This window comes from Lissotriton vulgaris, chromosome 2_1 (genome assembly GCF_964263255.1).
Source record: "Lissotriton vulgaris chromosome 2_1, aLisVul1.2, whole genome shotgun sequence".
Lineage (NCBI taxonomy): Eukaryota > Metazoa > Chordata > Amphibia > Caudata > Salamandridae > Lissotriton > Lissotriton vulgaris.
Window position 1 is genome coordinate 310149 of NC_141687.1, and position 25929 is coordinate 336077.

The following is a 25929-nucleotide window of genomic DNA, read 5'->3' on the forward strand; positions in this document are numbered from 1 at the left end:
CTTCCTGGTTCCTCCCAGAGGAGGGACCTAGCAGGAGATCCACCCCTCAGATTGGAATAAGAGTGGGAGCAGTGCCATTGCACAGCAGATCATCCTGAATCAACTTAAAACTAAGAAGAAGACTGGACTTCGACATTCTGCTGCACAGAAGACTGAAGAGAATCTCCCTTGTGGCCTAGGAGTGGCCACCCTGTGAACACAGGTACCAACCAGCAACTCGACATCTGCTTTGCCGCCGCCTCCCGCCGGAGCCCGAGCCCAGAGCCCGACAAGAACCAGACTCCCAGACCTCTCAGAGCCCGATCCACAGTCCCTGCAAAGAAGGGACGCGTGGAGGCACCGAGTGACGTGGGACCGGACCTCTTGGAAGACACTCGAAAAGCTGACTGCGCAGCTTCTGAGGCATCCTCGACGTTGTGCTTTGGGGACTGAGAACCCCCACCACCGAGCAGCCCTTGCACCGAAGATCAGCCCTCCAGCATCTCCACGATCTGCGTGGGGCCCTTTTGCATTGTGCCACTCGACGCGCCATCCCGGCCACTAGCCACGTGGTCAGCGGCCATCTTGGCGACGAACCCGAAGATTTACACAGCAGGTCTGGTTGCTCCAGACCTACCCCAGCTCCTGTGAAAAGGAGCACCCGCTCTGACCTTGCTGGTCCGAGTGAACAGCATCTTTCAACTTCTGCGTGGCTTGCATTTGCCAAGGCCTGTTTGCTCCGATCAGGTCGCCGACACCGCCAACAGCGAGAAGCCTACGTGAGACAGCTCGTGACTGACTCTGGACGTCCTCGACCCCGGGTATCCACGTGGCTGCAGAAAGAAGCTACCCGACAACGCCTGTTTGCACCCGACATCGCCTGGTTCCAATCTGGTTCCACGGTAGTCACTGGCTAGTGACTTTGAACACTGTCCCCTCTGCTTTCAGGTCTTCACATCTTCAGATCCACCCTTGGATCCACCGGAACACTTCTCATCGAGCCGCCTGCAGCATCTTCAGCTCCAAGCACCATCGACCAGCGTGACGAAACCCGACACTACTTCGACCCTGTGCACCCGCTTCCTGTGGGTGAGGTAACTCAGCTCCGCCGGTGCTCCTGCACTGGTACACATCTCAAGGGCCTGTGTCTAAAGTTTTAACTCCGTAGGTCACTCGGAAGGTTCCTAACTTTCTAACTTTGTACTTTTTACGCACCATAGACTTTGTATTGGAAAGTGCGTGCACTTTGAACACTGCACCCGAGTCCCGTGGGCCTCTCCCGACTTAGTCACTGCTAGTCTCGAATAGCTCCAGCGATTCCCAAGGCCCTAGGCCTCTTCACTTTCCTCTTGGTATCTCTTATACCACTTTCTTAGTATATGGTTTAGGTGGCCCCTAGGGCTCATCCATATTGTGCAACTTTTGTGTATTTTAAACTGTCTTGTGATTTAACGCTTGTGCTTCTGTGCTCATAAAGAGTCCAGGGGATTTTATAGTTAATAAATCAATATATATTTTCAATATATATCTGTGTGGTGTCCCTTTCATTTGGTATTCAAGGGGGTTGTGTATGGTATAACAGCTGGCTTCACATGCCTTTCAGAGTTTAGCCTAAGACTGCTTTGTCCACGTTACCACTAGGATAACTGGTCTACAAGGTTGAATTACAACCATCATCATAAGGGTTGCTTGGCATGGTACAAAGTGATCACTAAGAATTAGTGAGCATTATATACCAGGCCAACTTCTCACACCGCTGCACCGGGTTCTGACTTCAGGGGGTGCTGTGTTTGCAGGTATATTATAGTTTTAAACGCACCTGCTGCAGCGTTCCTTCCATCCGGCAATTTCCAGACAACAATAAAAATGTCAAGATAACTCCAGTGATTAATGATCTTCGTGGAATCAGATTGGAGGTTTGTCTAATGGAAATTTCGACTCATCATAATGTAGCGCATAGGGTTAATGTGCCTGCTGCAAAGAACGTGTATCATGCAGATCAAAAAGTTTATATAATGTAACTAGGTGAGTTCTCTTGTCAGATAGATCCTTTTGTTACTTGCAATGTTAAAATCCTAATATAGAAAAGTGAGCTAATAACTGTCATCAAAAATCTGCATGCAAACTGCAAGGTAGAGATTAGAGCGTTACGATTTTTCTCCCAGTGTTTCATTGTTATAATGTTGCAAAAAGGGTACATTTTGGCCCACCAAAAAAATCAATTCTTAATATTAAGTATAAACCCCAACCATGGTGGTATGTTTTAAATTCTGAGGTGGTGCTTCTGCAGACCAAGTACTTTTAAACTATACTATCTATCAGTATGGATTACATGTCACTTCTACACCTTGTATTCCTCTGACTTATGTAACATTCCTATACACTGTTTACACACATATGATTGACTGTCTCTGTGTAATGTGTGAGTGATGTAAAGTGCTCTGACACCCTACACTGGTATGAGTGGCGCTATAATCCTTATTAAATATATCCGAGCAGGAGAGTGGTTATGGAGACTTGAGAGGCAATGTTAAAGGGTGATAGTGAGGGAATCCGAGGCAAATATGGTCATTCAGGGGTGCCAACAAACAGGATTGCACAAGGCGCCACCAGTGCTACAGCCGGGCCTGCTCTCAGGGATAGAGTGGGCCGAGCAGTCCAAGGTTTTTAGGGGAGGAGGTAAGTGGGCTCAAAATTCATCAAGTAACCAGAATAAATGACTTTTTATTCAAATACTCTCTTTTATGTAAAAGGATGATTTATCAATAAACACACATACAATACAATACAACACATTATAAATAATATACACAAGTTTCTTAAGGTAGGTACGCTGCAGATACCTGGGTCAGCTTCAAGTTCAACTTCCCCTTCTAAGGATGGTGGTTATTCCCCATTCCGGTGTGGCCATATCCACGCTCAGCCTCAATAAAAGTCTTAAAAGTTCTACAATGGCTTCGGCAGAAATTAACATGTGTACGCGGTGGAGTACGTATGTCAGAGCAATTCCTTTCAGGGCCTGAGGGTCCAGTGGTCAGTCTTGCCCACTATAGCTGGGGTGGCAATTCAGAGTCTGTACGGCCCAGCAAGGAGCACCAGCCTGGAAGCTGCTGTTGAAGCAACAGAAATCCACAGTGCACCTTCAGTCCTGCAGTAAGTCTTTTTCTCCATACGGAGGCAGGTCTTGGATGCTCTCAGACTCGGGCGCTCCCAGACTCAGGTGCTCCCAGACTCAGACGCTCCCAGATTCAGGTGCTTCCAGACTCGGGCACTCCCATCCTCAGGCGCTCCCAGACTCGGGCGCTCCCAGACTCAGGCACTCCCAGACTCAGGCGCTCCCAGACTCGGGCCCTTCCAGACTCAGGGGCTCCCAGACTCGGGCATTCCCAGACTCACGTGCTCCCAGACTCGGGCGCTCCCAGACTCAGGCGCTCCCAGACTCACCTGCTGCCAGACTCACGTGCTCCCAGACTCGGGCGCTCCCAGACACAGGCGCTCCCAGACTCAGGCGCTCCCAGACTCAGGCGCATACAATGCTCCTCGAACTCAGCTGTAACAGTGCAGTTACAGCTGCAGTATGTCCTAGAGGAATGACCCTCATCCTGGACCACACCACCCGTCCTGGCATACAGGGGGTCATTACAGCACATACAGGGCAACAACCCTCTTCCTGCACCACACCACCTGTCCTGGCATACAGGGGGGCATCACAGCACATACAGGGCATCAACCCTCTTCCTGGACCACACCATCCGTCCTGGTATACAGGGGGTTATTACAGCACATACAGGGCAACAACCCTCTTCCTGGACCACACCACCCATCCTGGCATACAGGGGGGGCATCACAGCACATACATACACTCAATCCTGTCCTGACATAGGGAGATCATTGGCAGCACAGATGAGGCGATGGCCCTCTCTGGGTCACAGCGTTGCAAAGATCAACACCCCTCTTAACAAAATGTGGGACCAGAGCGGCAACCCTTACTCTTTGCAGCAGTCACCTCTTGGCATCAGGGGGGTCACGTGGTGCACACCGGCAGATGGCCTGATTGGTGTGGCAGTCCAGTCTTCTCTATGGCTTCTACCTGACACCTAGGGTCCGCCACAGCACACAAGGCACACAACCGTCTCAGCATGCTGATCTTGACAGAGCAGAATCTCTCATCTCCCACTCTGCTCCTGGGATCATCTGGGTAGGGCCCTCACTGGACCTGGCTTCCTCTAGGCAGCCTCCTTCTCCTCACAAGACCCAGTGGTCTTAGATAAGGCAGAACCTGGGGGCATATTAGCAACAAATAGTGATATTTATCGCTAAATGTGCTTAGCTCCTTTTTTTTTATCACCAGCTATCGCCGAAAATTATCGCAGAGATAACGTGCTATTAGCAACATTTATCTCCAAAGCGATAAAATCTCCGGCGATAGCGGCTCAATGCGTGGTGCCTGCCGCTTTGTGCATGCAAATGCAGGGGGGCACCATAGGTACCCCCCATGTGCACCTCCGACACCCTGGGGGTCTGCAAGGGCCCCCCAGAAGCAAATCTCCACATGCTTTACCACGGAGGAAAATCCGCCGCGGAAAATCATGTTTGCACACACATCGTAATTTGGCTGGCGGTGTCTTCATGATCTGGCGGGGGTGTTTTCAGGGTCCCCGGTGGTGAATCCGCATCCTCCGGGCCGGCGGTGGCTTCCACCGGCCCGTAGGATGCGTGTTCACCGCAATCATAATCAACCCCTTAGTTCACAGTCCTGGTCGCAATAGTCAGAACTTGTGCTGATCTCCTCCACGCTGGTGTAAAGCTTTAGGGCCAGATGTACGACCATTTTTGCATGCGCAAACAGGTTTGCGACTTGTTATTTTCCCTTCCTAATAGCGAGCACAACTCTATTTAAGAATGTTTTGTGTTCGCAATTGGGTGCGCAAAACACTCGCACATTACCTCCCTCTTCAAGAGGGTGGTAATGCACTCGCAATAGGAAGGGGTTCCCAGGGGACCCCTTCTCCATTGCAAATGCAGGGAAACATATTTGTGAGGGCTGCCTGCCCTTAAAAAAATGAAATGAAAACGTTTCAAATTTTTTTTTTAAATGCATCCCGTTTTCCTTTAAGGAAAACAGGGTACATTAAAAGAAAAACTATTTTATTTAAAAGTGGTCCCAGACATGGTGGTCTGCTGATCCCAGCAGGCCACCATACCTGGGAGGCCTGCCATTCTCAATGGGGTTGCAAATTGCAGGAGGCTCATTAATAATCATGAGCTTCTCAATTTGCGACCCCATTGAGAATCGCTAACAGTGTGAAATACACTGTTGCACATTGGAAATAGCACCTTGCAAATAGCGAGTCGTAAGAAACTCGCAATTTGCGAGGCGCTATTTCCACGGTCGTACATCCGGCCCTAAGTTTGAAAATATGGGAATCTCAAGCCGTTCTATTTATAATTCATTTCCAGGCATCAATGTGATGTAATGGCATGTTTACTAATCTTTCATGCAGTGCAGGCCAGCAAGCCTCTACAGCTACATCTACAAAGATACAGAGCATTTCCACTCTCTCTTTGCGCTGCACCCTTTGTGCTGCCTAGCGCCAATTGGGGCACCCATGCTGTTGTGCTGCCCTTACACAGGTTGACACAGTAGCCAGGTAGAGTTTAGTAGACTTCTTTATTGGTTCCAAACAGATATGTACATCTGTCCATATTCCAGTTGCCAGCCTTCCCTCCAGCCCCTTCAGCTCTTACACCAGCCTCACCAGGAGCAGCCTCCCTACTGCTCAGCCCATCTCTAACTGTCACCAACTCATCCACACAGGCACACAGGCATTCCACGCATCACAGTTACTGCCCTTGCATTGCGTTACTTTTTAGAAAATCTGGGCTAGGTGGCCTTTTTTTAGACTTTGGTGGATAGTACATCAGAAATGGGGTGGAAATTACATCCACTCTATTATACATGGGATAAAGTACCCATTGCCGTGTATCATAAGGATATTGCAAGTCACTGAGGGTTTCAATGTCCATATAGAGTTATGAGGCTGCATGCCAAGTCACTTTATAAGTTTATTGAACTCTGCAGGGGCTTACAATATCCTTACCATGTACGACAGGGGGTGTCTGAATGCTGATATGTATGTCTGAATGCAGGTATATTTGTCTTAAAGCAGGTATGTGTGTCTTAATACACATGTCAGTGAAACTGCTCTCCCACCCTCGCAGCTTCACCATTAAGTGAGGTCTTCCCCCAGAGCCCCTGCACTCCTGTAGTGTTGGTGTTCAAGGCCCTCCTCCACCTGCAGGTTATACCTGCGCCTCATCCCTGGTGGTCAAGTGGACCTCTGACTCCTTCTCTCGCTCTGCTTTAAGCTCCATTTTTCCTTGTTTTTCACTCTTTATTTCTCATTTTCACCCTTTCACTCTCTTTTATTTTCACCATTTCACTCTCTTTCTATTACTTTTCTTCACTTTTCCCTTTCCCACTTTTACACCCATTTTCTCCCCGCCGCTGCTGCCCCCGTGGCCCCTCCTCCCCAGCGCGACCAGTCCAATCCAGCTCCCTTGCCCGCTTCTGCTTCCCAGCTGTCCAGCCCTCCCCGACCCCTACTTAATGGCGGGTGCTGTGCGGCCGTGCGCAGTGGGCGTGCTTCTGGCATGCCAGATGCACGCCAAAGGCAAGCCTGTCTGCACCCATCCGTGAGATGAATGCGACCAGACCAGGAACCCTGGACCTCCGCACCCCCAATGCTACAAGCCAGCGGCACTCCACGCACTCAACCCCGTAGCAACTACAGCAAGTTAGCCTCACCAGCCGATACCCATGGACCCTTCAGCTGTCAATGCTGCCGGCACCCCTGCAGCACAGTCAAGACCACGGATCTAGCATAACCCGCCCTCAAGAACACAACCGCACCGAAGACCCTGCAATGCATCCTCCTCAATGTACATTCCCTCCACAAACACGCCACTGAAATCTGGGACCTCCTCGACAGCACCACCACGGACATCGCATTCTTTACCGAAACCTTGACTAATACCACCTCGGGACCAGACATGGCCACCACCATTCCCCAGGTATACAAGATCTCCCGGAAGGACCACCCCACCCGCACGGGAAAAGGAGTCACCATTGTCCACAAATCGATCCTCCGGCTGAGCACACTCGCCGATGAGCCCACAGACCTGAGGAACACCTACACTTCAAGATACAGGCCAGACCCTCGACAACCAACTAGACCCCAACACCACATCCCTCCTAGACAACTTCCACAACATTGGACTCTGCCAGATGGTGACTGAACCAACGTACTCAGCAGGATACACCCTCAACCCCCACTTCACAACAGGAAACTCCATCTCTTTCAGCCACACCACCGAACTCCCATGGACAGACCATAGATGCATCCACTTCACTTTTAGAACACCCACCATTCACAGAATCCATCACCTGCTCCAATGAAGAAACTGGACCAAAACCACTGATGACCAGCTCACATCCTCACTCAGCAACTCCACCACAACCATCGTGGAAGATTACAACCCCAACACTGCAGCCCAAAATCTGCAGAGATGTATCTCCAACAGCGCCAACACCATTGCCACCCTCAAGAAAAACAACAACACACAAGCCAAGAAAGCCAGATGGTTTATCACCGAACTTTGAGAGTCCAGACACACATGCCCCACCTCGAAAAGGCCTGGAGGAACTCCAAATCCATAGAAGCCCACAACAACTTCAGAGCGCCCACCCACGCCCACCACCAACTCATCAGAAATACGAGAAAAACAGCGATCAAAGACAGAATCTCTACACATGCTCACAACAGTAAAGAGCTCTTCAGCATCATCTAGGAGTTCGCCCAACCCACCCGTGCGTCTACAGACATCCCTCCCTCACAAGTTCTCTGTGACAAACTCAGCACCTTCTTCCACCACAAACTAAAGAACATTTATGACAACTTCAATGAACCCTTCCCAACAACCCTGACACCCTGAAGCCATCTATTGACAGCTGGACAGCCGTCACCACCGAAGACACACTGAAGACGATGACGTCAATGCACTCCAGGGCCCCCCTGGACCCCTGCTCCCACCACATCTTCAATAGAGCCGCCAACACCATCACGCCCCTGCTTTGCCACACCATCAACCGCTCCCTAGCGAACGCCTCCTTTCCTGAGGACAGGAAGCACACTGAGATCAACCCCTCCCGAAGAAGCCCTCAGTTCCTAGCCAAAGTTATCGAGAAAGCCATCAACAGCTAACTCGCCACCTTCGTCGAAGAGCACAACATCCTCGACCCCTCCCAATCTGGCTTCAGAAAAAAATACAGCACAGAAACCGCCCTCCTCACCTCTACAGATGACATCCGCTCCCTCCATGACAGAATAGAGACAGTAACCCTCATCCTCCTCGACCTCGCAGCGGCCTATGACATAGTCATAGCACGCAGCCTTCATGACGCTGGGATCCGGGGCAAGGCACTCGACTGGATCCACTCCTTTCTCTCCGGCAGAACAGAGCGGGTCAGACTCCCTCCTTTCCTCTCGGGCCCTACACCTACCACCTGCGGAGTCCCCCAGGAATCCTCCCTCAGTATCATGCTGTTCAAAGTCTACATGGCTCCGCTCACTCCATTGTCAGAACCCACGGCCTCAACATTGTCTCATACGCAGACGACACCCAACTCATCCTCTCCCTATACAACGAACCCAACTCAGCCAAACACAACTTTCAAGGAGGCATGGAAGCAGTCACCAAATGGATGAAAAGCAACTGCCTACAACTCAACACTGACAAAACAGAAGTACTCATTATGGGCCCACACCCTGATGCCTGGAATGAAAGCTGGAGGCCCCCACCATTGGAAGCCTGCCGATGCCCACAAACCACACACACAACCTCAGAATCATCCTGGACTCCGAACTCAAAATGGACTACCAGGTCAACTCTGTTGCATCCTCCTGCTTCCACACCCTCAACCTCCTTCGTAAGACCTTCAAATGGATCCCACTGGAGCACAGAAAGACTGCCAATTACGCCCCTGTCACCAGCAGACTTAACTACGGCAACGCACTCAACGCCGGAATAAATTAAAACCTCACTGCAAGCTACAAAACATCCAGCATGCCGCCGCAAAACTAGTCCTAAACCTGCCAAGACACTGCCACATCTTCCAGCAACTGCACACACTCCACTGGCTCCCCATCAAGGCTAGAGTCACCTTCAAGATTCTCACCCACGCACACAAAGCCCTTCACAACACAGGACCAGCATACCTTAACAGCCGGCTCAAATATCACGCACCAAAAAGGACACTACGATCAGCCCAGCTCTCTTACTCCGTGGTCCCCTGCACCAGGACGTCCACATCAGAAGCCGCTCCTTCTCCTTCTTCACAGCCAGAGCCTTGAACGCCCTACCGTTCCACCTCAGACAGACAAAATCACTCCCCATCTTTAGGAGAAACCTCAAAACATGGCTCTTCTATAGACCTCCTCCTTGATGGACTGGTGCCTGTAGCTCCCCTCCTCCCTAGCACCTTGAGACCCTCACGGGCAAATAGTCGATCTCAACAAGCCTGTAATTGATTGATTGATTGATATGTATGTCTGAATTCTGGTATGTATGTCTGAATGCAGGTATGTGTGTCTTAATACAGATATTTATGTCTGTATACTGGTATGTATGTCTGAATGCAATTATGTGTTTGTATGTCTGAATGCAGGTATTTGTGTCAGAATGCAGGTATGCATGTCTGAATGCAGGTATGTGTGTCTGAACGCACATATGTATGTCTTAATGCATGTATATTTGTCTTAAAGCAGGTATGTGTGTTTGAATGCAGGTATGTATGTCTTTATGCATGTATGTGAGTCTGAATGCAGGTATGTGTGTCTGAATGCAGGTATGTATGTCTGAATACAGGTATGTGTGTCTGAATGCAGGTATGTATGTATTTATGAATGTATGTTCTTTTCTGAATGCAGGTATGTCTGTCCTAATACAGATATGTGTTTCTGAATGCTGGTATGTTTGTCTGAATGCAGGTATGTTTATGTATGTCCGAATGTGCCCAACACACTAAGGAACACTACTAACCCAAGGCTGTTCAAGAAACTGCTAAAAACGTAGCTGTTTGCGTATGCATAAAAGTGTTGCTTTGTCCAGCTCCTTCCATCCATCATTTGGCTTCCGCGCCTGGACACTCTTGAGTAGCCGCACGCATTATAAATGATATTACCATAAGATAACAATGGAGGTATTCGTGTCAAATTGCAGGTATGTATGTCTGAATGCAAATATGTATTTGTTAATGAATGTATATTTTTCTTAAAGCAGGTATGTGTGTCTGAATTCAGGTATGCATGTCTGAATGCAGGTATGTATGTCTGAATGCAGGTATGTGTGTCTGAATACAGGTATGTATGTCTCAATGTAGGTATGCATGTATGAATGCAGGTATGTGTGTGAATGCAGATGTGTATGTCTGAATGCAGGTATGTGTGTCTGAATGCAGGTATGCAAATCTGAATTCAGGTATCTGTGTCGGAATGCATGTATGTACATCTGGATGCAGGTATGTGTGTCTGAATGCATGTATGTATATCTGAATGCAGGTATGTGTGTCTGAATGCAGGTATTTGTGTCGGAATTCATGTATGTATGTTAATGCATGTATATTTGTATTAAAGAAGGTATGTGTGTCTGAATGCAGGAATGTGTGTCTGAATGCAGTTATGCATGTCTTAATACAGATATGTATGTCTGAATGTAGGTGTGAATGTCTGAATGTATGTATGTATGTCTGAATGCAGGTATGTGTGTCTGAACGCAGGTATGTGCATCTAAATGCAGGTATTTGTGTTTGAACTCAGGCATTTGTGTCTGAATGCAGGCATGTGTTTCTGAATGCAGGTATGTATGTCTGAACACAGGTATGTGTGTCTGAATGCAGGCATGTGTGTCTGAATACAGGTATGTATGTCTGAATGCAGGTATGTGCATCTGAATGCAGGTATGTGTGTCTGAACGCAGGGATGTGTGTCTGAATGCAGGTATGTATGTCTGAACGCAGGTATGTATGCCTGAATGCAGGTATGTGTGTCAGAATGCAGGTATGTATGTCTGAATGCAGGTATGTATGCTGCAGAAAGGCGGGTAACAGTCTTCTGAGTCCTCACTGTTTTTGGCCTGTGTCCCCAGTTTCTGGTCTCCCAGAGTTAATACTTTCTATTTACAAGAATACGGTCAGAAACATGATTACAGACTCCAGGAAATGTCCAAAGACTGGCTGATGTACAGTTCGTCTAAATAAGATGAGTCTGCAGGTGACCATCTGTTCAGGTCACACTCAATCCCCCTGTAAGAGCACAGTGCAACCCCTAAGGAGACCACCTCACACCCCTCACAGCACCACACACTGCACCCCTCAGAAGACATGTGTGGTGGTTTTAGTAAGATCCTTAGATACAACTGTGCATTACTGGTGTCTCTTCTGCATCCCAGTGAAATAATGCTACAAGCAGCCTGATCACTTGTGTGCACGAAACATGACTTACATCACACATCAGAGGTCAGAGGGAGGTGAATCCATACAATATACATGGCCTCCAAATGAGGACGTTTGATTCAGCCAAGTGTTTGACCAATTCATAAAAGACAAAGCAGCTCAGGGAGGTGCAAGCCACATGCGGAAGGAGGCGCTGTTCCAGGAGAGAGTGTTCCAGGAGAGGATGGTTTTAGAGTGAGTGTTCCAGTAGCGGGTATTCTGAAATGGCCTGATCCAGGAGAGAGTAACCTTGGAGTAAGTCTTTCAGAAGAGGTTGTTCCATGAGTGAGTGTTCTAGGAGAGTGTTGTCTTGGAGTATGTGTTACGGGAGAGAGTAAACCAGGAGTGAGTGTTCCAGGAGAGTGTAGCCTTGGAGTAAGTGTTCTGGGGAGGGTAAACCAGGAGCGAGTGTTCCAGGAGAGGATGGTTTCAGAGTGAGTGTTCCAGTAGCGGGTATTCTGGGATTGCCTGATCCAGGAGAGAGTAGCCTTGGTGTAAGTGTTTCAGAAGAGGTTGTTCTAGGAGTGAGTGTTTCAGGAGAGTGTTGTCTTGGAGTACGTGTTACAGGAGAGGGTGAACAAGAGTGAGTGTTACAGGAGAGTGTAGCCTTGGAGTAAGTGTTCTGGGGAGAGTAAACCAGGAGCGAGAGTTCCAGGAGAGGATGGTTTTAGAGTGAGTGTTCCAGTAGCGGGTATTCAGGGATTGCCTGATCCAGGAGAGAGTAGCCTTGGTGTAAGTGTTTCAGAAGAGGTTGTTCCAGGAGTGAGTGTTTCAGGAGAGTGTTGTCTTGGAGTACGTGTTACGGGGGGGGTGAACCAGGAGTGAGTGTTCCAGGAGAGTGTAGCCTTGGAGTAAGTGTTCTGGGGGAGGGTAAACCAGGAGCGAGTGTTCCAGGAGAGGATGGTTTTAGAGTGAGTGTTCCAGTGGCGGGTATTCTGGGATTGCCTGATCCAGGAGAGAGTACTTTGGAGTAAGTGTTTCAGAAGAGGTTGTTCCAGGAGTGATTGTTCCAGAAGCAGGTTTTACACCAAAGGCTTCTCTTTTAGAGAGTCAGCTTGGGGACATTGAAATCAGGGGTACCAACCTGAAATAGGCTGTTTCAGGAGTGAGTATTCAAGAAAGATGTGATTTTGGAATGTGTTTTAGGGAAGGGTGGAAAGAGTGCTCTTGGAGTGAGTGATCTAAAAGAGGGTGTTCAAGAAGTGAGTGTTCCATAAGAGGGTAGCCACAGAGTACGTTTTCCAGAAGAGCACATTCCATGACTGAATTTTCCAGTAGAAAGTGCTCTTTAAGTGAGTCCTCGAGAAGAGGGTGTTCCTGGCTTTAGTGTTACAGGAGAGTAGGGTTTTAGAGTGAGTGTTCCAGGAGTGGGTATTCCGGGATTGCCTGATCCAGGAGAGAGTAGCCGTGGAGTAAGTGTTTCAGAAGAGGTTGTTCTAGGAGGGAGTGTTTCAGGAGAGTGTTGTCTTGGAGTACGTGTTAAGGGAGAGGGTGAACAAGAGTGAGTGTTACAGGAGAGTGTAGCCTTGGCGCAAGTGTTCTGGGGGAGGGTAAACCAGGAGCGAGTGTTCCAGGAGAGGATGGTTTTAGAGTGAGTGTTCCAGTAGCAGGTATTCTGGGATTGCCGGATTTAGGAGAGATTAGCCTTGGAGTAAGTCTTTCAGAAGAGGTTGTTCCATGAGTGAGTGTTCCAGGAGAGTGTTGTCTTGGAGTATGTGTTACGGGAGAGGGTGAACCAGGAGAGAGTATTCCAGGAGAGTCTAACCTTGGAGTAAGTGCTCTGGAGAGAGTAAACCAGGAGCGACTGTTCCAGGAGAGGATGGTTCCAGTAGCGGGTATTCTGGGATTGCCTGATCCGGAAGAGAGTAGCCTTGGAGTAAGTGTTTCAGGAGAGGTTGTTCCAGGAGTGAGTGTTTCAGGAGAGTGTTGTCTTGGAATACATGTTACGGGAGAGGGTGAACCAGGAGAGAGTGTTCCAGGAGAGTGTAGCCTTGAAGTAAGTGTTCGGGGGAGGGTAAGCCAGGAGCGAGTGTTCCAGGAGAGGATGGTTTTAGAGTGAGGATTCCAGTAGCAGGTATTCTGGGATTGCCTGATCCAGGAGAGAGTACCTTGGAGTAAGTGTTTCAGAAGAGGTTGTTCCAGGAGTGAGTGTTTCAGGAGAGTGTTGTCTTGGAGTACGTGTTACAGGAGAGGGTGAACAGAGTGAGTGTTACAGGAGAGTATAGCCTTGGAGTAAGTGTTCTGGGGAGGGTAAACCAGGAGCGAGTGTTCCAGGAGAGGATGGTATCAGAGTGAGTGTTCCATTAGCAGGTATTCTAGGATTGCCTGATCCAGGAGAGAGTAGCCTTGGAGTAAGTCTTTCAGAAGAGGATGTTTCATGAGTGAGTGTTTCAGGAGAGTGTTGTCTTGGAGTATGTGTTACGGGAAAGGGTGAACCAGGAGAGAGTGTTCCAGGAGAGTGTAGCCTTGAAGTAAGTGTTCTGGGGGAGGGTAAACCAGGAGCGAGTGTTCCAGGAGAGGATGATTTTAGAGTGAGTGTTCCAGTGGCGTGTATTCTGGGATTGCCTGATCCAGGAGAGAGTAGCCTTGGTGTAAGTGTTTCAGAAGAGGTTGTTCCAGGAGTGAGTGTTCCAGAAGCGGGTGTTACACCAAAAGGCTGCTCTTTTAGAGAGTCAGCTTGGGGACATTGAAATCAGGGGTACCTACCTGAAATAGGCTGTTTCAGGAGTGAGTATTCAAGAAAGATGTGATTTTGGAATGTGTTTTAGGAGAGGGTGGAAAGAGTGCTCTTGGAGTGAGTGATCTAAAAGAGGGTGTTCAAGAAGTGAGTGTTCCATAAGAGGGTGGCCTCAGAGTACGTTTTCCAGAAGAGCACATTCCATGACTGAATTTTCCAGTAGAGAGTGCTCTTTGAGTGAGAGCTCGAGAAGAGGGTGTTCCAGGCTCGAGTGTTACAGGAGAGGATGGTTTTAGAGTGAGTGTTCCAGTAGTGGGTATTGTGGGATTGCCTGATCCAGGAGAGAGTAGCCGTGGAATAAGTGTTTCAGAAGAGGTTGTTCTAGGAGTGAGTGTTTCAGGAGAGTGTTGTCTTGGAGTACGTGTTACGGGAGAGGGTGAACAAGAGTGAGTGTTACAGGAGAGTGTAGCCTTGGAGTAAGTGTTCTGGGGAGAGTAAACCAGGAGCGAGAGTTCCTGGAGAGGATGGTTTTAGAGTGAGTGTTCCAGTAGCGGGTATTCTAGGAGTGCCTGATCCAGAAGAGAGTAGCCTTGGTGTAAGTGTTTCAGAAGAGGTTGTTCCAGGAGTGACTGTTTCAGGAGAATGTTGTCTTGGAATACGTGTTACGGGAGAGGGTGAACCAGGAATGAGTGTTCCAGGAGAGTGTAGCCTTGGAGTAAGTGTTCTGGGGGAGGTTAAACCAGGAGCGAGAGTTCCTGGAGAGGATGGTTTTAGAGTGAGTGTTCCAGTGGCGGGTATTCTGGGATTGCCTGATCCAGGAGAGAGTACCTTGGAGTAAGTGTTTCAGAAGAGGTTGTTCCAGGAGTGAGTGTTCCAGAAGCAGGTGTTACACCAAAAGGCTGCTCTTTTAGAGAGTCAGCTTGGGGACATTGAAATCAGGGGTACTGTCCTGAAATAGGCTGTTTCAGGAGTGAGTATTCAAGAAAGATGTGATTTTGGGATGTGTTTTAGGAGAGGGTGGAAAGAGCGCTCTTGGAGTGAGTGATCTAAAAGAGGGTGTTCAAGAAGTGAGTGTTCCATAAGAGGGTGGCCTCAGAGTACGTTTTCCAGAAGAGCACATTCCATGACTGAATTTTCCAGTAGAGAGTGCTCTTTGAGTGAGAGCTCGAGAAGAGGGTGTTCCAGGCTCGAGTGTTACAGGAGAGGATGGTTTTAGAGTGAGTGTTCCAGTAGTGGGTATTGTAGGATTGCCTGATCCAGGAGAGAGTAGCTGTGGAATAAGTGTTTCAGAAGAGGTTGTTCTAGGAGTGAGTGTTTCAGGAGAGTGTTGTCTTGGAGTACGTGTTACGGGAGAGGGTGAACAAGAGTGAGTGTTACAGGAGAGTGTAGCCTTGGAGTAAGTGTTCTGGGGAGAGTAAACCAGGAGCGAGAGTTCCTGGAGAGGAGGGTTTCAGAGTGAGTGTTCCAGTAGCGGGTATTCTAGGATTGCCTGATCCGGAAGAGAGTAGCCTTGGTGTAAGTGTTTCAGAAGAGGTTGTTCCAGGAGTGACTGTTTCAGGAGAGTGTTGTCTTGGAATACGTGTTACGGGAGAGGGTGAACCAGGAGTGAGTGTTCCAGGAGAGTGTAGCCTTGGAGTAAGTGTTCTGGGGGAGGGTAAACCAGGAGCGAGAGTTCCTGGAGAGGATGGTTTTAGAGTGAGTGTTCCAGTGGCGGGTATTCTGGGATTGCCTGATCCAGGAGAGAGTAGCCTTGGTGTAAGTGTTTCAGAAGAGGTTGTTCCAGGAGTGAGTGTTCCAGAAGCAGGTGTTACACCAAAGTCTGCTCTTTTAGAGAGTCAGCTTGGGGACATTGAAATCAGGGGTACTTTCCTGAAATAGGCTGTTTTAGGAGTGAGTATTCAAAAAAGATGTGATTTTGGAATGTGTTTTAGGAGAGGGTGGAAAGAGTGCTCTTGGAGTGAGTGATATAAAAGAGGGTGTTCAAGAAGTGAGTGTTCCATAAAAGGGTGGCCTCAGAGTACGTTTTCCAGAAGAGCACATTCCATGACTGAATTTTCCAGTAGAGAGTGCTCTTTGAGTGAGAGCTCGAGAAGAGGGTGTTCCAGGCTCGAGTGTTACAGGAGAGGAGGGTTTTAGAGTGAGTGTTCCAGTAGTGGGTATTGTGGGATTGCCTGATCCAGGAGAGAGTAGCCGTGGAATAAGTGTTTCAGAAGAGGTTGTTCCTGAAGTGATTGTTTCAGGAGAGTGTTGTCTTAGAGTACGTGTTACGGGAGAGGGTGAACACAAGTGAGTGTTACAGGAGAGTGTAGCCTTGGAGTAAGTGTTCTGGGGAGAGTAAACCAGGAGCGAGAGTTCCTGGAGAGGATGGTTTTAAAGTGAGTGTTCCAGTAGCGGGTATTCTAGGAGTGCCTGATCCGGAAGAGAGTAGCCTTGGTGTAAGTGTTTCAGAAGAGGGTGAACCAGGAGTGAGTGTTCCAGGAGAGTGTAGCCTTGGAGTAAGTGTTCTGGTGGAGGGTAAACCAGGAGGGAGTGTTCCATGAGAGGGTGCAATGGGACTGAATGTTCCAGGGTACTGTGCTATTTAAGTGAATGCTCCAGGAGAGGGTGGACTCGAAGTGAGTGTTCTGGAGAGCATCTTCTGGGACTGAATATTCCAGAAGTGAGTACTCTTGCATTGTTTGTTCTAGGAGAGGGTGCTACAGGACTGAATATTCTAGGGCACAGTGCTACTAGAGTGAATGGCCCAAGACTGGGTGTTCCAGGAGAGAGTGGTCTTGTAGTAAGTCTTTACAGGAGGATGTTAGAGGATAGGGTGGACTTGAAGTGAGTGTTCCAGAACAGAGTTTACCATGAGAGGGTGGTCCTGAAATAAGGGTTCTGGAAGGGCGTGTTCTGGGGCTGAATGTTCCAGGGGAGCTTGCTCTTAGAAGGATGGTTTGAGGGGAGGCTGTTCCAGGTCTGCATTTTCCAGAAGAGTGTGTTCTTGGAATGAATGGTCCAGTAGGGGTTGATTCACGAGAATGTGGTTTTGGACTAACAGCCTAATTCATGAAGCCCGATTCGGCTCGCAAAGGGCCAGATTCTGAGAATCTGGCCCTTTGCGAGTGAGATTTTTGCATTTGGGATTCATCATCCCAAATGCAAAAATCGGTAATTGCGTTTTCGCAAATTTGCGATGGATTACATTTAAGGAATCTCTATTTGAGATTCCTTAAATGCAATTCATCATCCATTTAAAAATTGCGAAATCGCAATTTCGGCCCGCTATTTACCGCGAGGTCAAACCTCGTGGTAAATAGCGATAACTCAGAAAAATGCTTTTAAAAGCATTTTTCTGAGTTGCATGTTGCACACACACATGTCCTTTGGACATGTGTGTGCGCAACCCATGTTCATATTAGCATTTAAGAGGTGCTACAGGGTGTCCTTTGGACACCCCTGGCACCCTTTCAATCGCTATCTTATTTGCGATTAGCTAATTGCTAATCGCAAATAAGGAATACTCCCCATTCATTCCTATGGGCCTTTTGGCCCATAGGAATGAATGGGGAGTTATTCCTTATTTGCGATTAGCAATTTTCTAATCGCAAATAAGGAATTAGTAGGAATCGCATTTTTTTTGCATATTCCTACATGAATCCCGTTTTGCGAGTCCTTAATAGCGATTCGCTATGAATCGCTATTAGGGGCTCGCAAAACGGGAGTATGATGAATCAGGCTGTTAGTATTCCAGGAGAGGAGAGTTCTGGCACTGAATGTCCAGAATAGAGTACTTTTGCAGTGTGCGTTCAAGGAGAGGGTGCTCTGGGGTTGAATATTCCAGGAGAGCGTGCTATTAGAGTGGATGTTCCAGGGAGAGGGTGTTCGAGGAGTAAGTACACCGGAACAGTTGTTTTTGGTGTGAGTGTCCTAGTAGAGGGTATTCAATAAGTGATCGTTCCTTGAGGGTGTGGCCTTAGAGTACATTTTCCAGGAGACGACGTTTTTGACTGAATGTTCCAGGAGAGAGTGCTATTGGAGTGAGTGCTCTAGAAGAGAGTTTATCAGGAGTGAGTGTTTCAGGGGAGAGTAGCCGCTGAGTTTGCATTCCAGCAGTTGTTCTAGGGGAGAGTAGCCTTTGAATAAGTGTTCCAGCAGAGCGTATTCCAGGAGAGAGTACTCCTGAAGTAAATGTTCTGGGGGAGGGTGTTCCAGAAATGAGCATTCCAGGAGACAGTGGTTTGGCGTAAGTGTCTGGAAGAGGTTGTTCCAGGAGAGAGTAGCCTTGAAGTAAGTGTTCTCAGAGAGGGTGTTCCAGAACTGAGTGTCCCAGGAGAGAGTAGTCTTGGAGTGAGTATTCCGAGAGAGGATGTTCCAGGAGTTCATTCTCCAGGAGAGTGTTGCCATGGAGGAGGTAGTCCAATAGAGGGTATTCGAGGAGAGTGTATTCTTAAAGTAAGTCTTCCTGGCGAGAGGGTTCTTACATCTCTTTATAAATAGCAAATAATCATAAACTTACACAAAAGTGTAAGATTACATTTGTGGATCAGACCCAATTTGTCTTTCAACATCTAACAACTAAAGCTGTAAGCAACACCTAGGATTAAGAAAAAGCATTGGAGCAGGTATTAATTGAAGAAAAGAGTGGAGAGAGAAGAACCTTGAGGGACACCCCAAGGGAGTCGATGCAGAAGCAGAAGTAAATGATCCAGAATGCACCATCTGAAGAATATCAGGCAAGATAGACAACCCCAGCTGAGCACTGTGCCTCCGATAGAGATCTCCACAGGGCAGTTGGAGAGGATCTAGTAGCTGATAGGGTTGAAGCTGACTGAAATATCAAGGCTTAAGGAAGGGTCTGATGAAGGCTGCCATCCATTATGGTGGAAGCGGCCATAACCTCACCCACCCTAGCTGGACTTCCACCTGCCATAGCTAGACATACCTGCCAGCCCTGCAGTCATCTATTCCATGCCGGCAGTTCCTGTGAAGGTCCAAGACGTTTGGTGCACATCTGCCATGTTTTTAAAATGTGTGCATCATTTTTTAGATTTTTTTCAAAAATAAACACCCAAAGATGCAGGTAGTTTGTGAAAAGCAGAAATCTAATAGCCGCCACACCCTTTGAGTTTTCTCTCAGGCTGCAGAGGTTATTTTTTTTCTGTTTGTGATGGTCAGAAAAAAGGCAAAAATCTAGGACGGGTGGTCTGATACCCTTACTTTGAGGGTACCGACTCCTACTGATGATGAAACCAGTGGGGACAGTGCAGTCAGAAAACCAACAGTTCACCTTACTCAAAAAAAAGTGAGCGGACTGAGGATTTAGTGAAGAGGGTACTCATTCAAGTTTGAGACTGAGTATCATGGCCGTAAAACTGCAAATCAAGCACATTATCAGATGCAATCCTCAACACAACCAATACTAAAACAAACAACAGGTCAATGGGTCACTAGAGGAGAACCTGGAGCCACAGGTGGAAGTACTACATCGTGATGCAGTGTCCTTCAAGCGGTGTCTATTTAGCTCTTTCCTAAACTCATGCAGGTTTGAGCAAGCCCTGATGAATAAAAAATCCCATGAAATTTGCCAGATTCTTTAGCTAGGACAATTATAAATCATGCCCCTGCCTTGCAAGCCATATTCCACACACCAAATACCATGTTTTTTTTACAACACAATGGTTATGCCAGTAAAAATATAAGAACATCATTAGAAAAACAAAACATGTCTAGATAATGAAATGATACTGAACCCATACTGATGTCATCGGTATTGTAAAGGTTAAGGTGATATGTGATGTCACCAGCGGTTTCGTCTACGTCATCAGTCATATCAGGGATAAAGCTATAAGGGTTGCCTTTGTGGCATGAGTTATGGTTTGCCAACCCCTCTAGAGTTTTTACAGCTCCCCCTCAAACTCTTTGAAATCTACCCACATGCAATAACTTGGTTCTCTAATGAGAATGTGATAACAACTGAGGTCTGTTGTATTGAATAAACTGTATGGCCTCTGGTTTATGGCTTCCTTCTATTTCTGTATCTCATCAAAGGCGACCGTAGAACGAGAAAGGCAAAAGATTGCGTCTGAGTTTGAAGAGATGCACAACTTCCTAGAGGAGCAAATGCAGCTCTTTCTCAGTCAACTCGAGGAGGAAGAGAAGACAACGGTCAAGAAGCTGGAAGAGAGTATCGCTACATTGACCCACCAGAATGCCTCCTTGACCCAACTCATCGCAGAGAAGGAGGAGATGTGCAAGACGTCCTCTGTCCACTTGCTGAAGGTGAGGAACCCTAATGGTAAATAATGGCCATCCAGTGCTATGCGTAGGGCTTAAACACCAGTGCAAGGCAAGCAAGTGCTCTAGCAAGTGTTCTAATAAAAGCTCTAGCAAGTGTTCTAGCGAGTGCTCTAGCAAGTGATCTAATAGGTGCTGTAGCAAGTGTTCTAGCGAGTGCTCTAGCAAGTGTTCTAGCGAGCGCTCAAGCAAGTGTTCTAGCGAGTGCTCTAGCAGTGCTCTAGCAAGTGTTATAGTGAGTGCTCTAGCAAGTGCTCTAGTGAGTGCTCTAGCAATTGTTCTAGCAAGTGCTCTAGCAAGTGTTCTAGTAAGTGCTCTAGCAGTGCTCTAGCTAGTGTTCTAGCAAGTGCTCTAGCAAGTGTTCTAGTAAGTGCTCTAGCAGTGCTCTAGCAAGTGTTCTAGCGAGTGCTGTAGTAAGTGTTCTAGCGAGTGCTCTAGCAAGTGCTCTAGCGAGTGCTCTAGCAAGTGTTCTATCAAGTGCTCTAGGAAGTGTTCTAGCAAGTGCTCTAGCAAGTGTTCTAGCAGGTGTTCTAGCAAGTGCTCTAGCAGTGCTCTAGCAAGTGTTCTAGCAAGTGCTATAGCAGTGCTCTAAAAAGTGCTCTAGTGAGTGCTCTAGCGAGTGCTCTAGCAAGTGTTCTAGCGAGTGCTCTAGAAAGTGTTCTAGCAAGTGCTCTAGCAGTGCTCCAGCAAGTGTTCTAGGGAGTGCTTTAGCAAGTGTTCTAGCAAGTGCCTTAGCAAGTGTTCTAGCGAGTGCTGTAGCAAGTGTTCTAATAAGTGCTCTAGCAAGTGTTCTAACGAGTGCTCTAGCAAGTGTTCTAGCGAGTGCTCTAGCAAGTGTTCTAGCAAGTGCTCTAGCAAGTGTTCTAGCGAGTGCTCTAGCAAGTGATCTAATAGGTGCTCTAGCAAGTGTTTTAGCAAGTGTTCTAGCGAGTGCTCTAGCGAGTGCTCTAGCAGTGCTCTAGCAGTGCTCTAGCAAGTGTTCTAGCGAGTGCTCTAGCAAGTGCTCTAGCGAGTGATCTAGCAAGTGTTCTAGCGAGTGCTCTAGCAAGTGCTCTAGCGAGTGCTCTAGCAAGTGTTCTAGCAAGTGTTCTAGTAAGTGCTCTAGCAGTGCTCTAGCAAGTGTTCTAGCGAGTGCTCTATCAAGTGCTCTAGCGTGTGCTCTAGCAAGTGTTCTAGCGAGTGCTCTTGCAAGTGTTCCAGCAAGTCCTCTAGCAAGTGTTCTAGCAAGTGCTCTAGCAAGTGTTCTAGCAAGTGCTCTAGCAAGTGCTCTAGCAAGGCTCTAGCAATGCTATAAAAAATGCTCTAGCGAGTGCTCTAGCAAGTGTTCTAGCGAGTGCTCTAGCAAGTGTTCTAGCAAGTGCTCTAGCATTGCTCTAGCAAGTGTTCTAGCGAGTGTTCAAGCAAGTGTTCTAGCAAGTGCCTTAGCAAGTGTTCTAGCGAGTGCTGTAGTAAGTATTCTATCGAGTGCTCTAGCAAGTGTTCTAGCGAGTGCTCTAGCAAGTGTTCTAGCAAGTGCTCTAGCAAGTGTTCTAGCAAGTGCTCTAGCAAGTGTTCTAGCGAGTGCTCTAGCAAGTGATCTAATAGGTGCTCTAGCAAGTGTTCTAGCAAGTGCTCTAGAAAGTGTTCTAGCGAGTGCTCTAGCAAGTGATCTAATAGGTGCTCTAGCAGTGCTCTAGCAAGTGTTCTAGCGAGTGCTCTAGCGAGTTATCTAGCAAGTGTTCTAGCGAGTGCTGTAGTAAGTGTTCTAGCGAGTGCTCTAGCGAGTGTTCTAGCGAGTGCTCTAGCAAGTGTTCTAGCAAGTGCTCTAGCAAGCGTTCTAGCGAGTGCTCTAGCAAGTGTTCTAGCGAGTGCTCTAGCAAGTGATCTAATAGGTGCTCTAGCAAGTGTTCTAGCAAGTGTTCTAGCAAGTGCTCTAGCAAGTGTTCTAGCGAGTGCTCTAGCAAGTGTTCTAATAGGTGCTCTAGCAGTGCTCTAGCAAGTGTTCTAGCGAGTGCTCTAGCGAGTTATCTAGCAAGTGTTCTAGCGAGTGCTCTAGCAAGTGTTCTAGCATGTGCTCTAGCAAGTGTTCTAGTAAGTGCTCTAGCAGTGCTCTAGCAAGTTTTCTAGCAAGCGCTCTATCAAGTGCTCTAGCGTGTGCTCTAGCAAGTGTTCTAGCGAGTGTTCTTGCAAGTGTTCCAGCAAGTCCTCTAGCAAGTTTTCTAGCAAGTGCTCTAGCAAGTGTTCTAGCAAGTGCTCTAGCAGTGCTCTAGCGAGTGCTCTATCAAGTGCTATCAAGTACAGAATACTGAACAATGGAAACGTTCACCCCCAGTCACAAAGATATGGGTTAAATCCATCATTCTTTTGCTCACCACACCACCCCAGTTTGGACCAAACATATGCAAATCAGTCTTGACTCTGTGCCTCATTGGACCAGTCCAGCCCAAACTGCCAAGCCAGGTTCTCCATGGACCAGAAACAAGCATCCTGGGACTGGATTAAACCCAGATCCTTGTGACTGGTGGTGAATGTTTTTATTGTTTAGCATTCTACCTCTCAATTGTTTCTTTTGCATTTTTCGCCCTAAGTTGGAAGGATATGCCCAGACGTGGGTCCTGTGCTAACTACACCACCGGATTCAAGCTAACCTGGCTGATGAAGGGTGATGCCCTGAAACCCATCCCAGGATGCTTGTTTCTGGTCCAGGGAGGACCTGGCTTGGCAGTCCAGTCTGGACTGTTCCCACAAGGAGCAGGGTCAAGACGGATTTGCATATGTCTGGGTCCAAACTCGGGTGCTGTAGTGAGCAAAAGAGTTATGTATTAAACCCAGATTCTTTTGACTGGGGTTGAATGTCTGCATTGTCCAGCATTCCGTCCAGCATGTGTTCCTTTTGCATCTAGCAAGCGTTCTAGCGAGTGTTTTTGCGAGTGTTCTTGCGAGTGCTCTAGCAAGTTTAGTACCAAGTGCTCTGGCAAGTACTCAAGCAAGTTTTGATATAGAAATGTTAATGTTTATATTTATATAATGCTCCTTTTGGTTTGAACTGTCTCATAACACTCATTTTTCAATGTTTGTATTGTTTAAACCCCCTCAGCAGCATTTCTGTCACAATTACATTTAGAGACATAGGAATACATTGCTTCACTGGTCTTTCTGCTCTGGTTTTAGCTCATTCACAACATTCCTCAAATAGCAACAGCCACTTTCATGAGTCTAGTGCTGGCATCTATTTATCAATCTAGGTGGGTACCTGTAAAGTGCAAGCTCTGACCTTCAAGTAAAGTCTTTTGGGGCTATATAATGTTGGATAGGTGAGGGGACCTCAAGTAAGGTCACCTTGCGCTGTAAACAGACTTAAGTTAGGATTTTGTCTTAGGTTTTTCTTAAGTCTGTCTTAAGTTTGTCTTAAGACTTTCTTAAGTCTGTCTTAAGTTTGTCTTAAGACTGTCTTAAGTCTGTCTTAAGTTTGTCTTAAGACTGTCTTAAGACTGCCTTAAATCTGTCCTAAGTCTGTCTTAAGTCTGACTTAAGTATGTCTTAAGTCTATCTTAAGTTTGTCTTAAGTCAAACTTAAGACCAAATCCTACGTTTACTACTACTAAATGCCTTTTGTGAATACCAAAAGTAGTAAGTTTAGGATTTTGTCTTAAGTTAGTTCTGTGAATAGGCCCCATAGTTGATAGAACAGGAATTGCAAAGTGGGCTAGGGTATGATTTTGGGAGAGGCTAAATGGTCAGGGAGGTGTGATGGAGACAAAGAGGTGAAAGACATGTGGAGACATTGGGAAATGTTTAAAGATCAGCAGGTCAAGGGCACTCCATGTGAAAACTATGGGCGAGTGAGTGGGAAGAACACTGGGACTTATGGGAAAAAAGGGGAAATGAGGTCCACAGAAGCTAAGGTGCAGGTGCATGAGGCACCATGGTACCTCGCGGGCCTTCTGGGGAGTTAGGGATACATGGGGAGCTCGAGGGAATACATTTCAACTTATGGGGATATAATAGGTAAAGGAACAGCATTGGAGGCATGAGGACTTGTAAAGAGACACAACACTCCGGATTCTGATGTGGCAAGAAGCATTCTTCTAGCAGCCCCAGGAGTGTAAGATGAGCAGGATGCTAGTAATGGATCAACATTAATGTGCAGTTGGAAGTCATGGACAATACTAGCAAATTTCACTTCTACTAATAGGAATGGGGGTTCTAGGCGAGAGGTAATGCTCAACAGGTGAGTGTCCCATGATGGGTGGGAGGCCGTCCAGCTGGGAGGGCAGATATAGATGACAGTCTGGGCTTGCATTATATGGCAACATAAAAACTGCTTTCAGCTTGGAAATTTATGTCTATTTCATGTGCCTTTGGTTTTATGGAGTTGAAATTATATGCAATAAAAGATTATGCTGAACATTTGCTGTAAGGTGGCAATAGCCATCATCTGCACCACATGTTTCTTAGTATGAAACTTGTTCCTTGCAAGGGAGGACTGGTCCCGGCAGGGCACAGGGGTACTCTTCCACTCAGCTCTTGGACTTTGAGGTTCATTTCTAAGTATTCGCTTGTGTAGGATGCTGTAGCTACAGAGTTAATAAGTTTGTGATAAAATGCCATAGTATCAATCCTTTGCATGTCAGCAGGGAAAAAGGATGTGTGATTCTGCTCCCTAGTATGGAATGATAACCTGAGGTCATACTATGCCATTCCCCCAGAAACAGATTTTGGTGAATGTGTAGACGTAAATGTGATATTGATATAGAGTGAAGTGAACGGCAATGGGGCACTACACAGGATGAATGTCAACAGCCCCAATAACTTCACAATAAAAGTAGTAGTGGTTCCCAAAAGGGAATTTTACCACACATCAAACAATTTCACAAGTATTTTTTAAAAGATAGTACTGTGTTAACAAATCTAAATTTGAACGAGGTGCTATATATGTTCAGCCACCCTACTACCTGAAGGTGCTACTTACAAGATTAGAAAACTAATATGCTAAAGACATAACCATTCTAGAACCTTTTTTGCAGCACTCTCTTTGAGGTAAACAAGTGACCATTTAATCCTATTTATCATGTAAATGTGAATACAGTAGTCCACAATATTCCCAATTCAGAGCCGAGATCCAGAGCTGATGTTCTCTCTTCTCATGCAAGAAATAATTCTTTTTTTCAAAAATCTTTTTGTTCGGCATTATATTCAATACAACATTCAGAATCCAGTAGGGAGCACAGGAACCAGAGTCAAGCCCTTCAGCTAACAGACATGTCCACAAGATAGCCTTAACAGCTTTTGTTTGATACTCCAGGTTGGGATCCCTAATACCAAGTAACTCCTCCTCTATAGAAGTCGGGACAGGGTACCCCAAGAGGTCTTTAATATGAGAAAGAATTTCTTCCCAAAAAGTCCGGATACCCGGGCAATCCCACGAGATGTGGTGAAAATCCCCCTGCAACCCGCAGCTCCACCA

At 47.1% G+C, this 25929-nt stretch overlaps 1 protein-coding gene across 1 annotated transcript in view; it reads left to right on the forward strand.

Moving 5' to 3' along the window:
• LOC147729438 (uncharacterized) overlaps nucleotides 1-25929 on the forward strand; it is a 64427-nt gene that overhangs the window by 14619 nt on the left and 23879 nt on the right. Inside the window, exon 3 of the mRNA XM_086959050.1 lies at nucleotides 20238-20468. Coding sequence (XP_086815176.1) covers nucleotides 20238-20468 — 231 coding nt within the window. The remainder of the gene's footprint in view (nucleotides 1-20237; nucleotides 20469-25929) is intronic.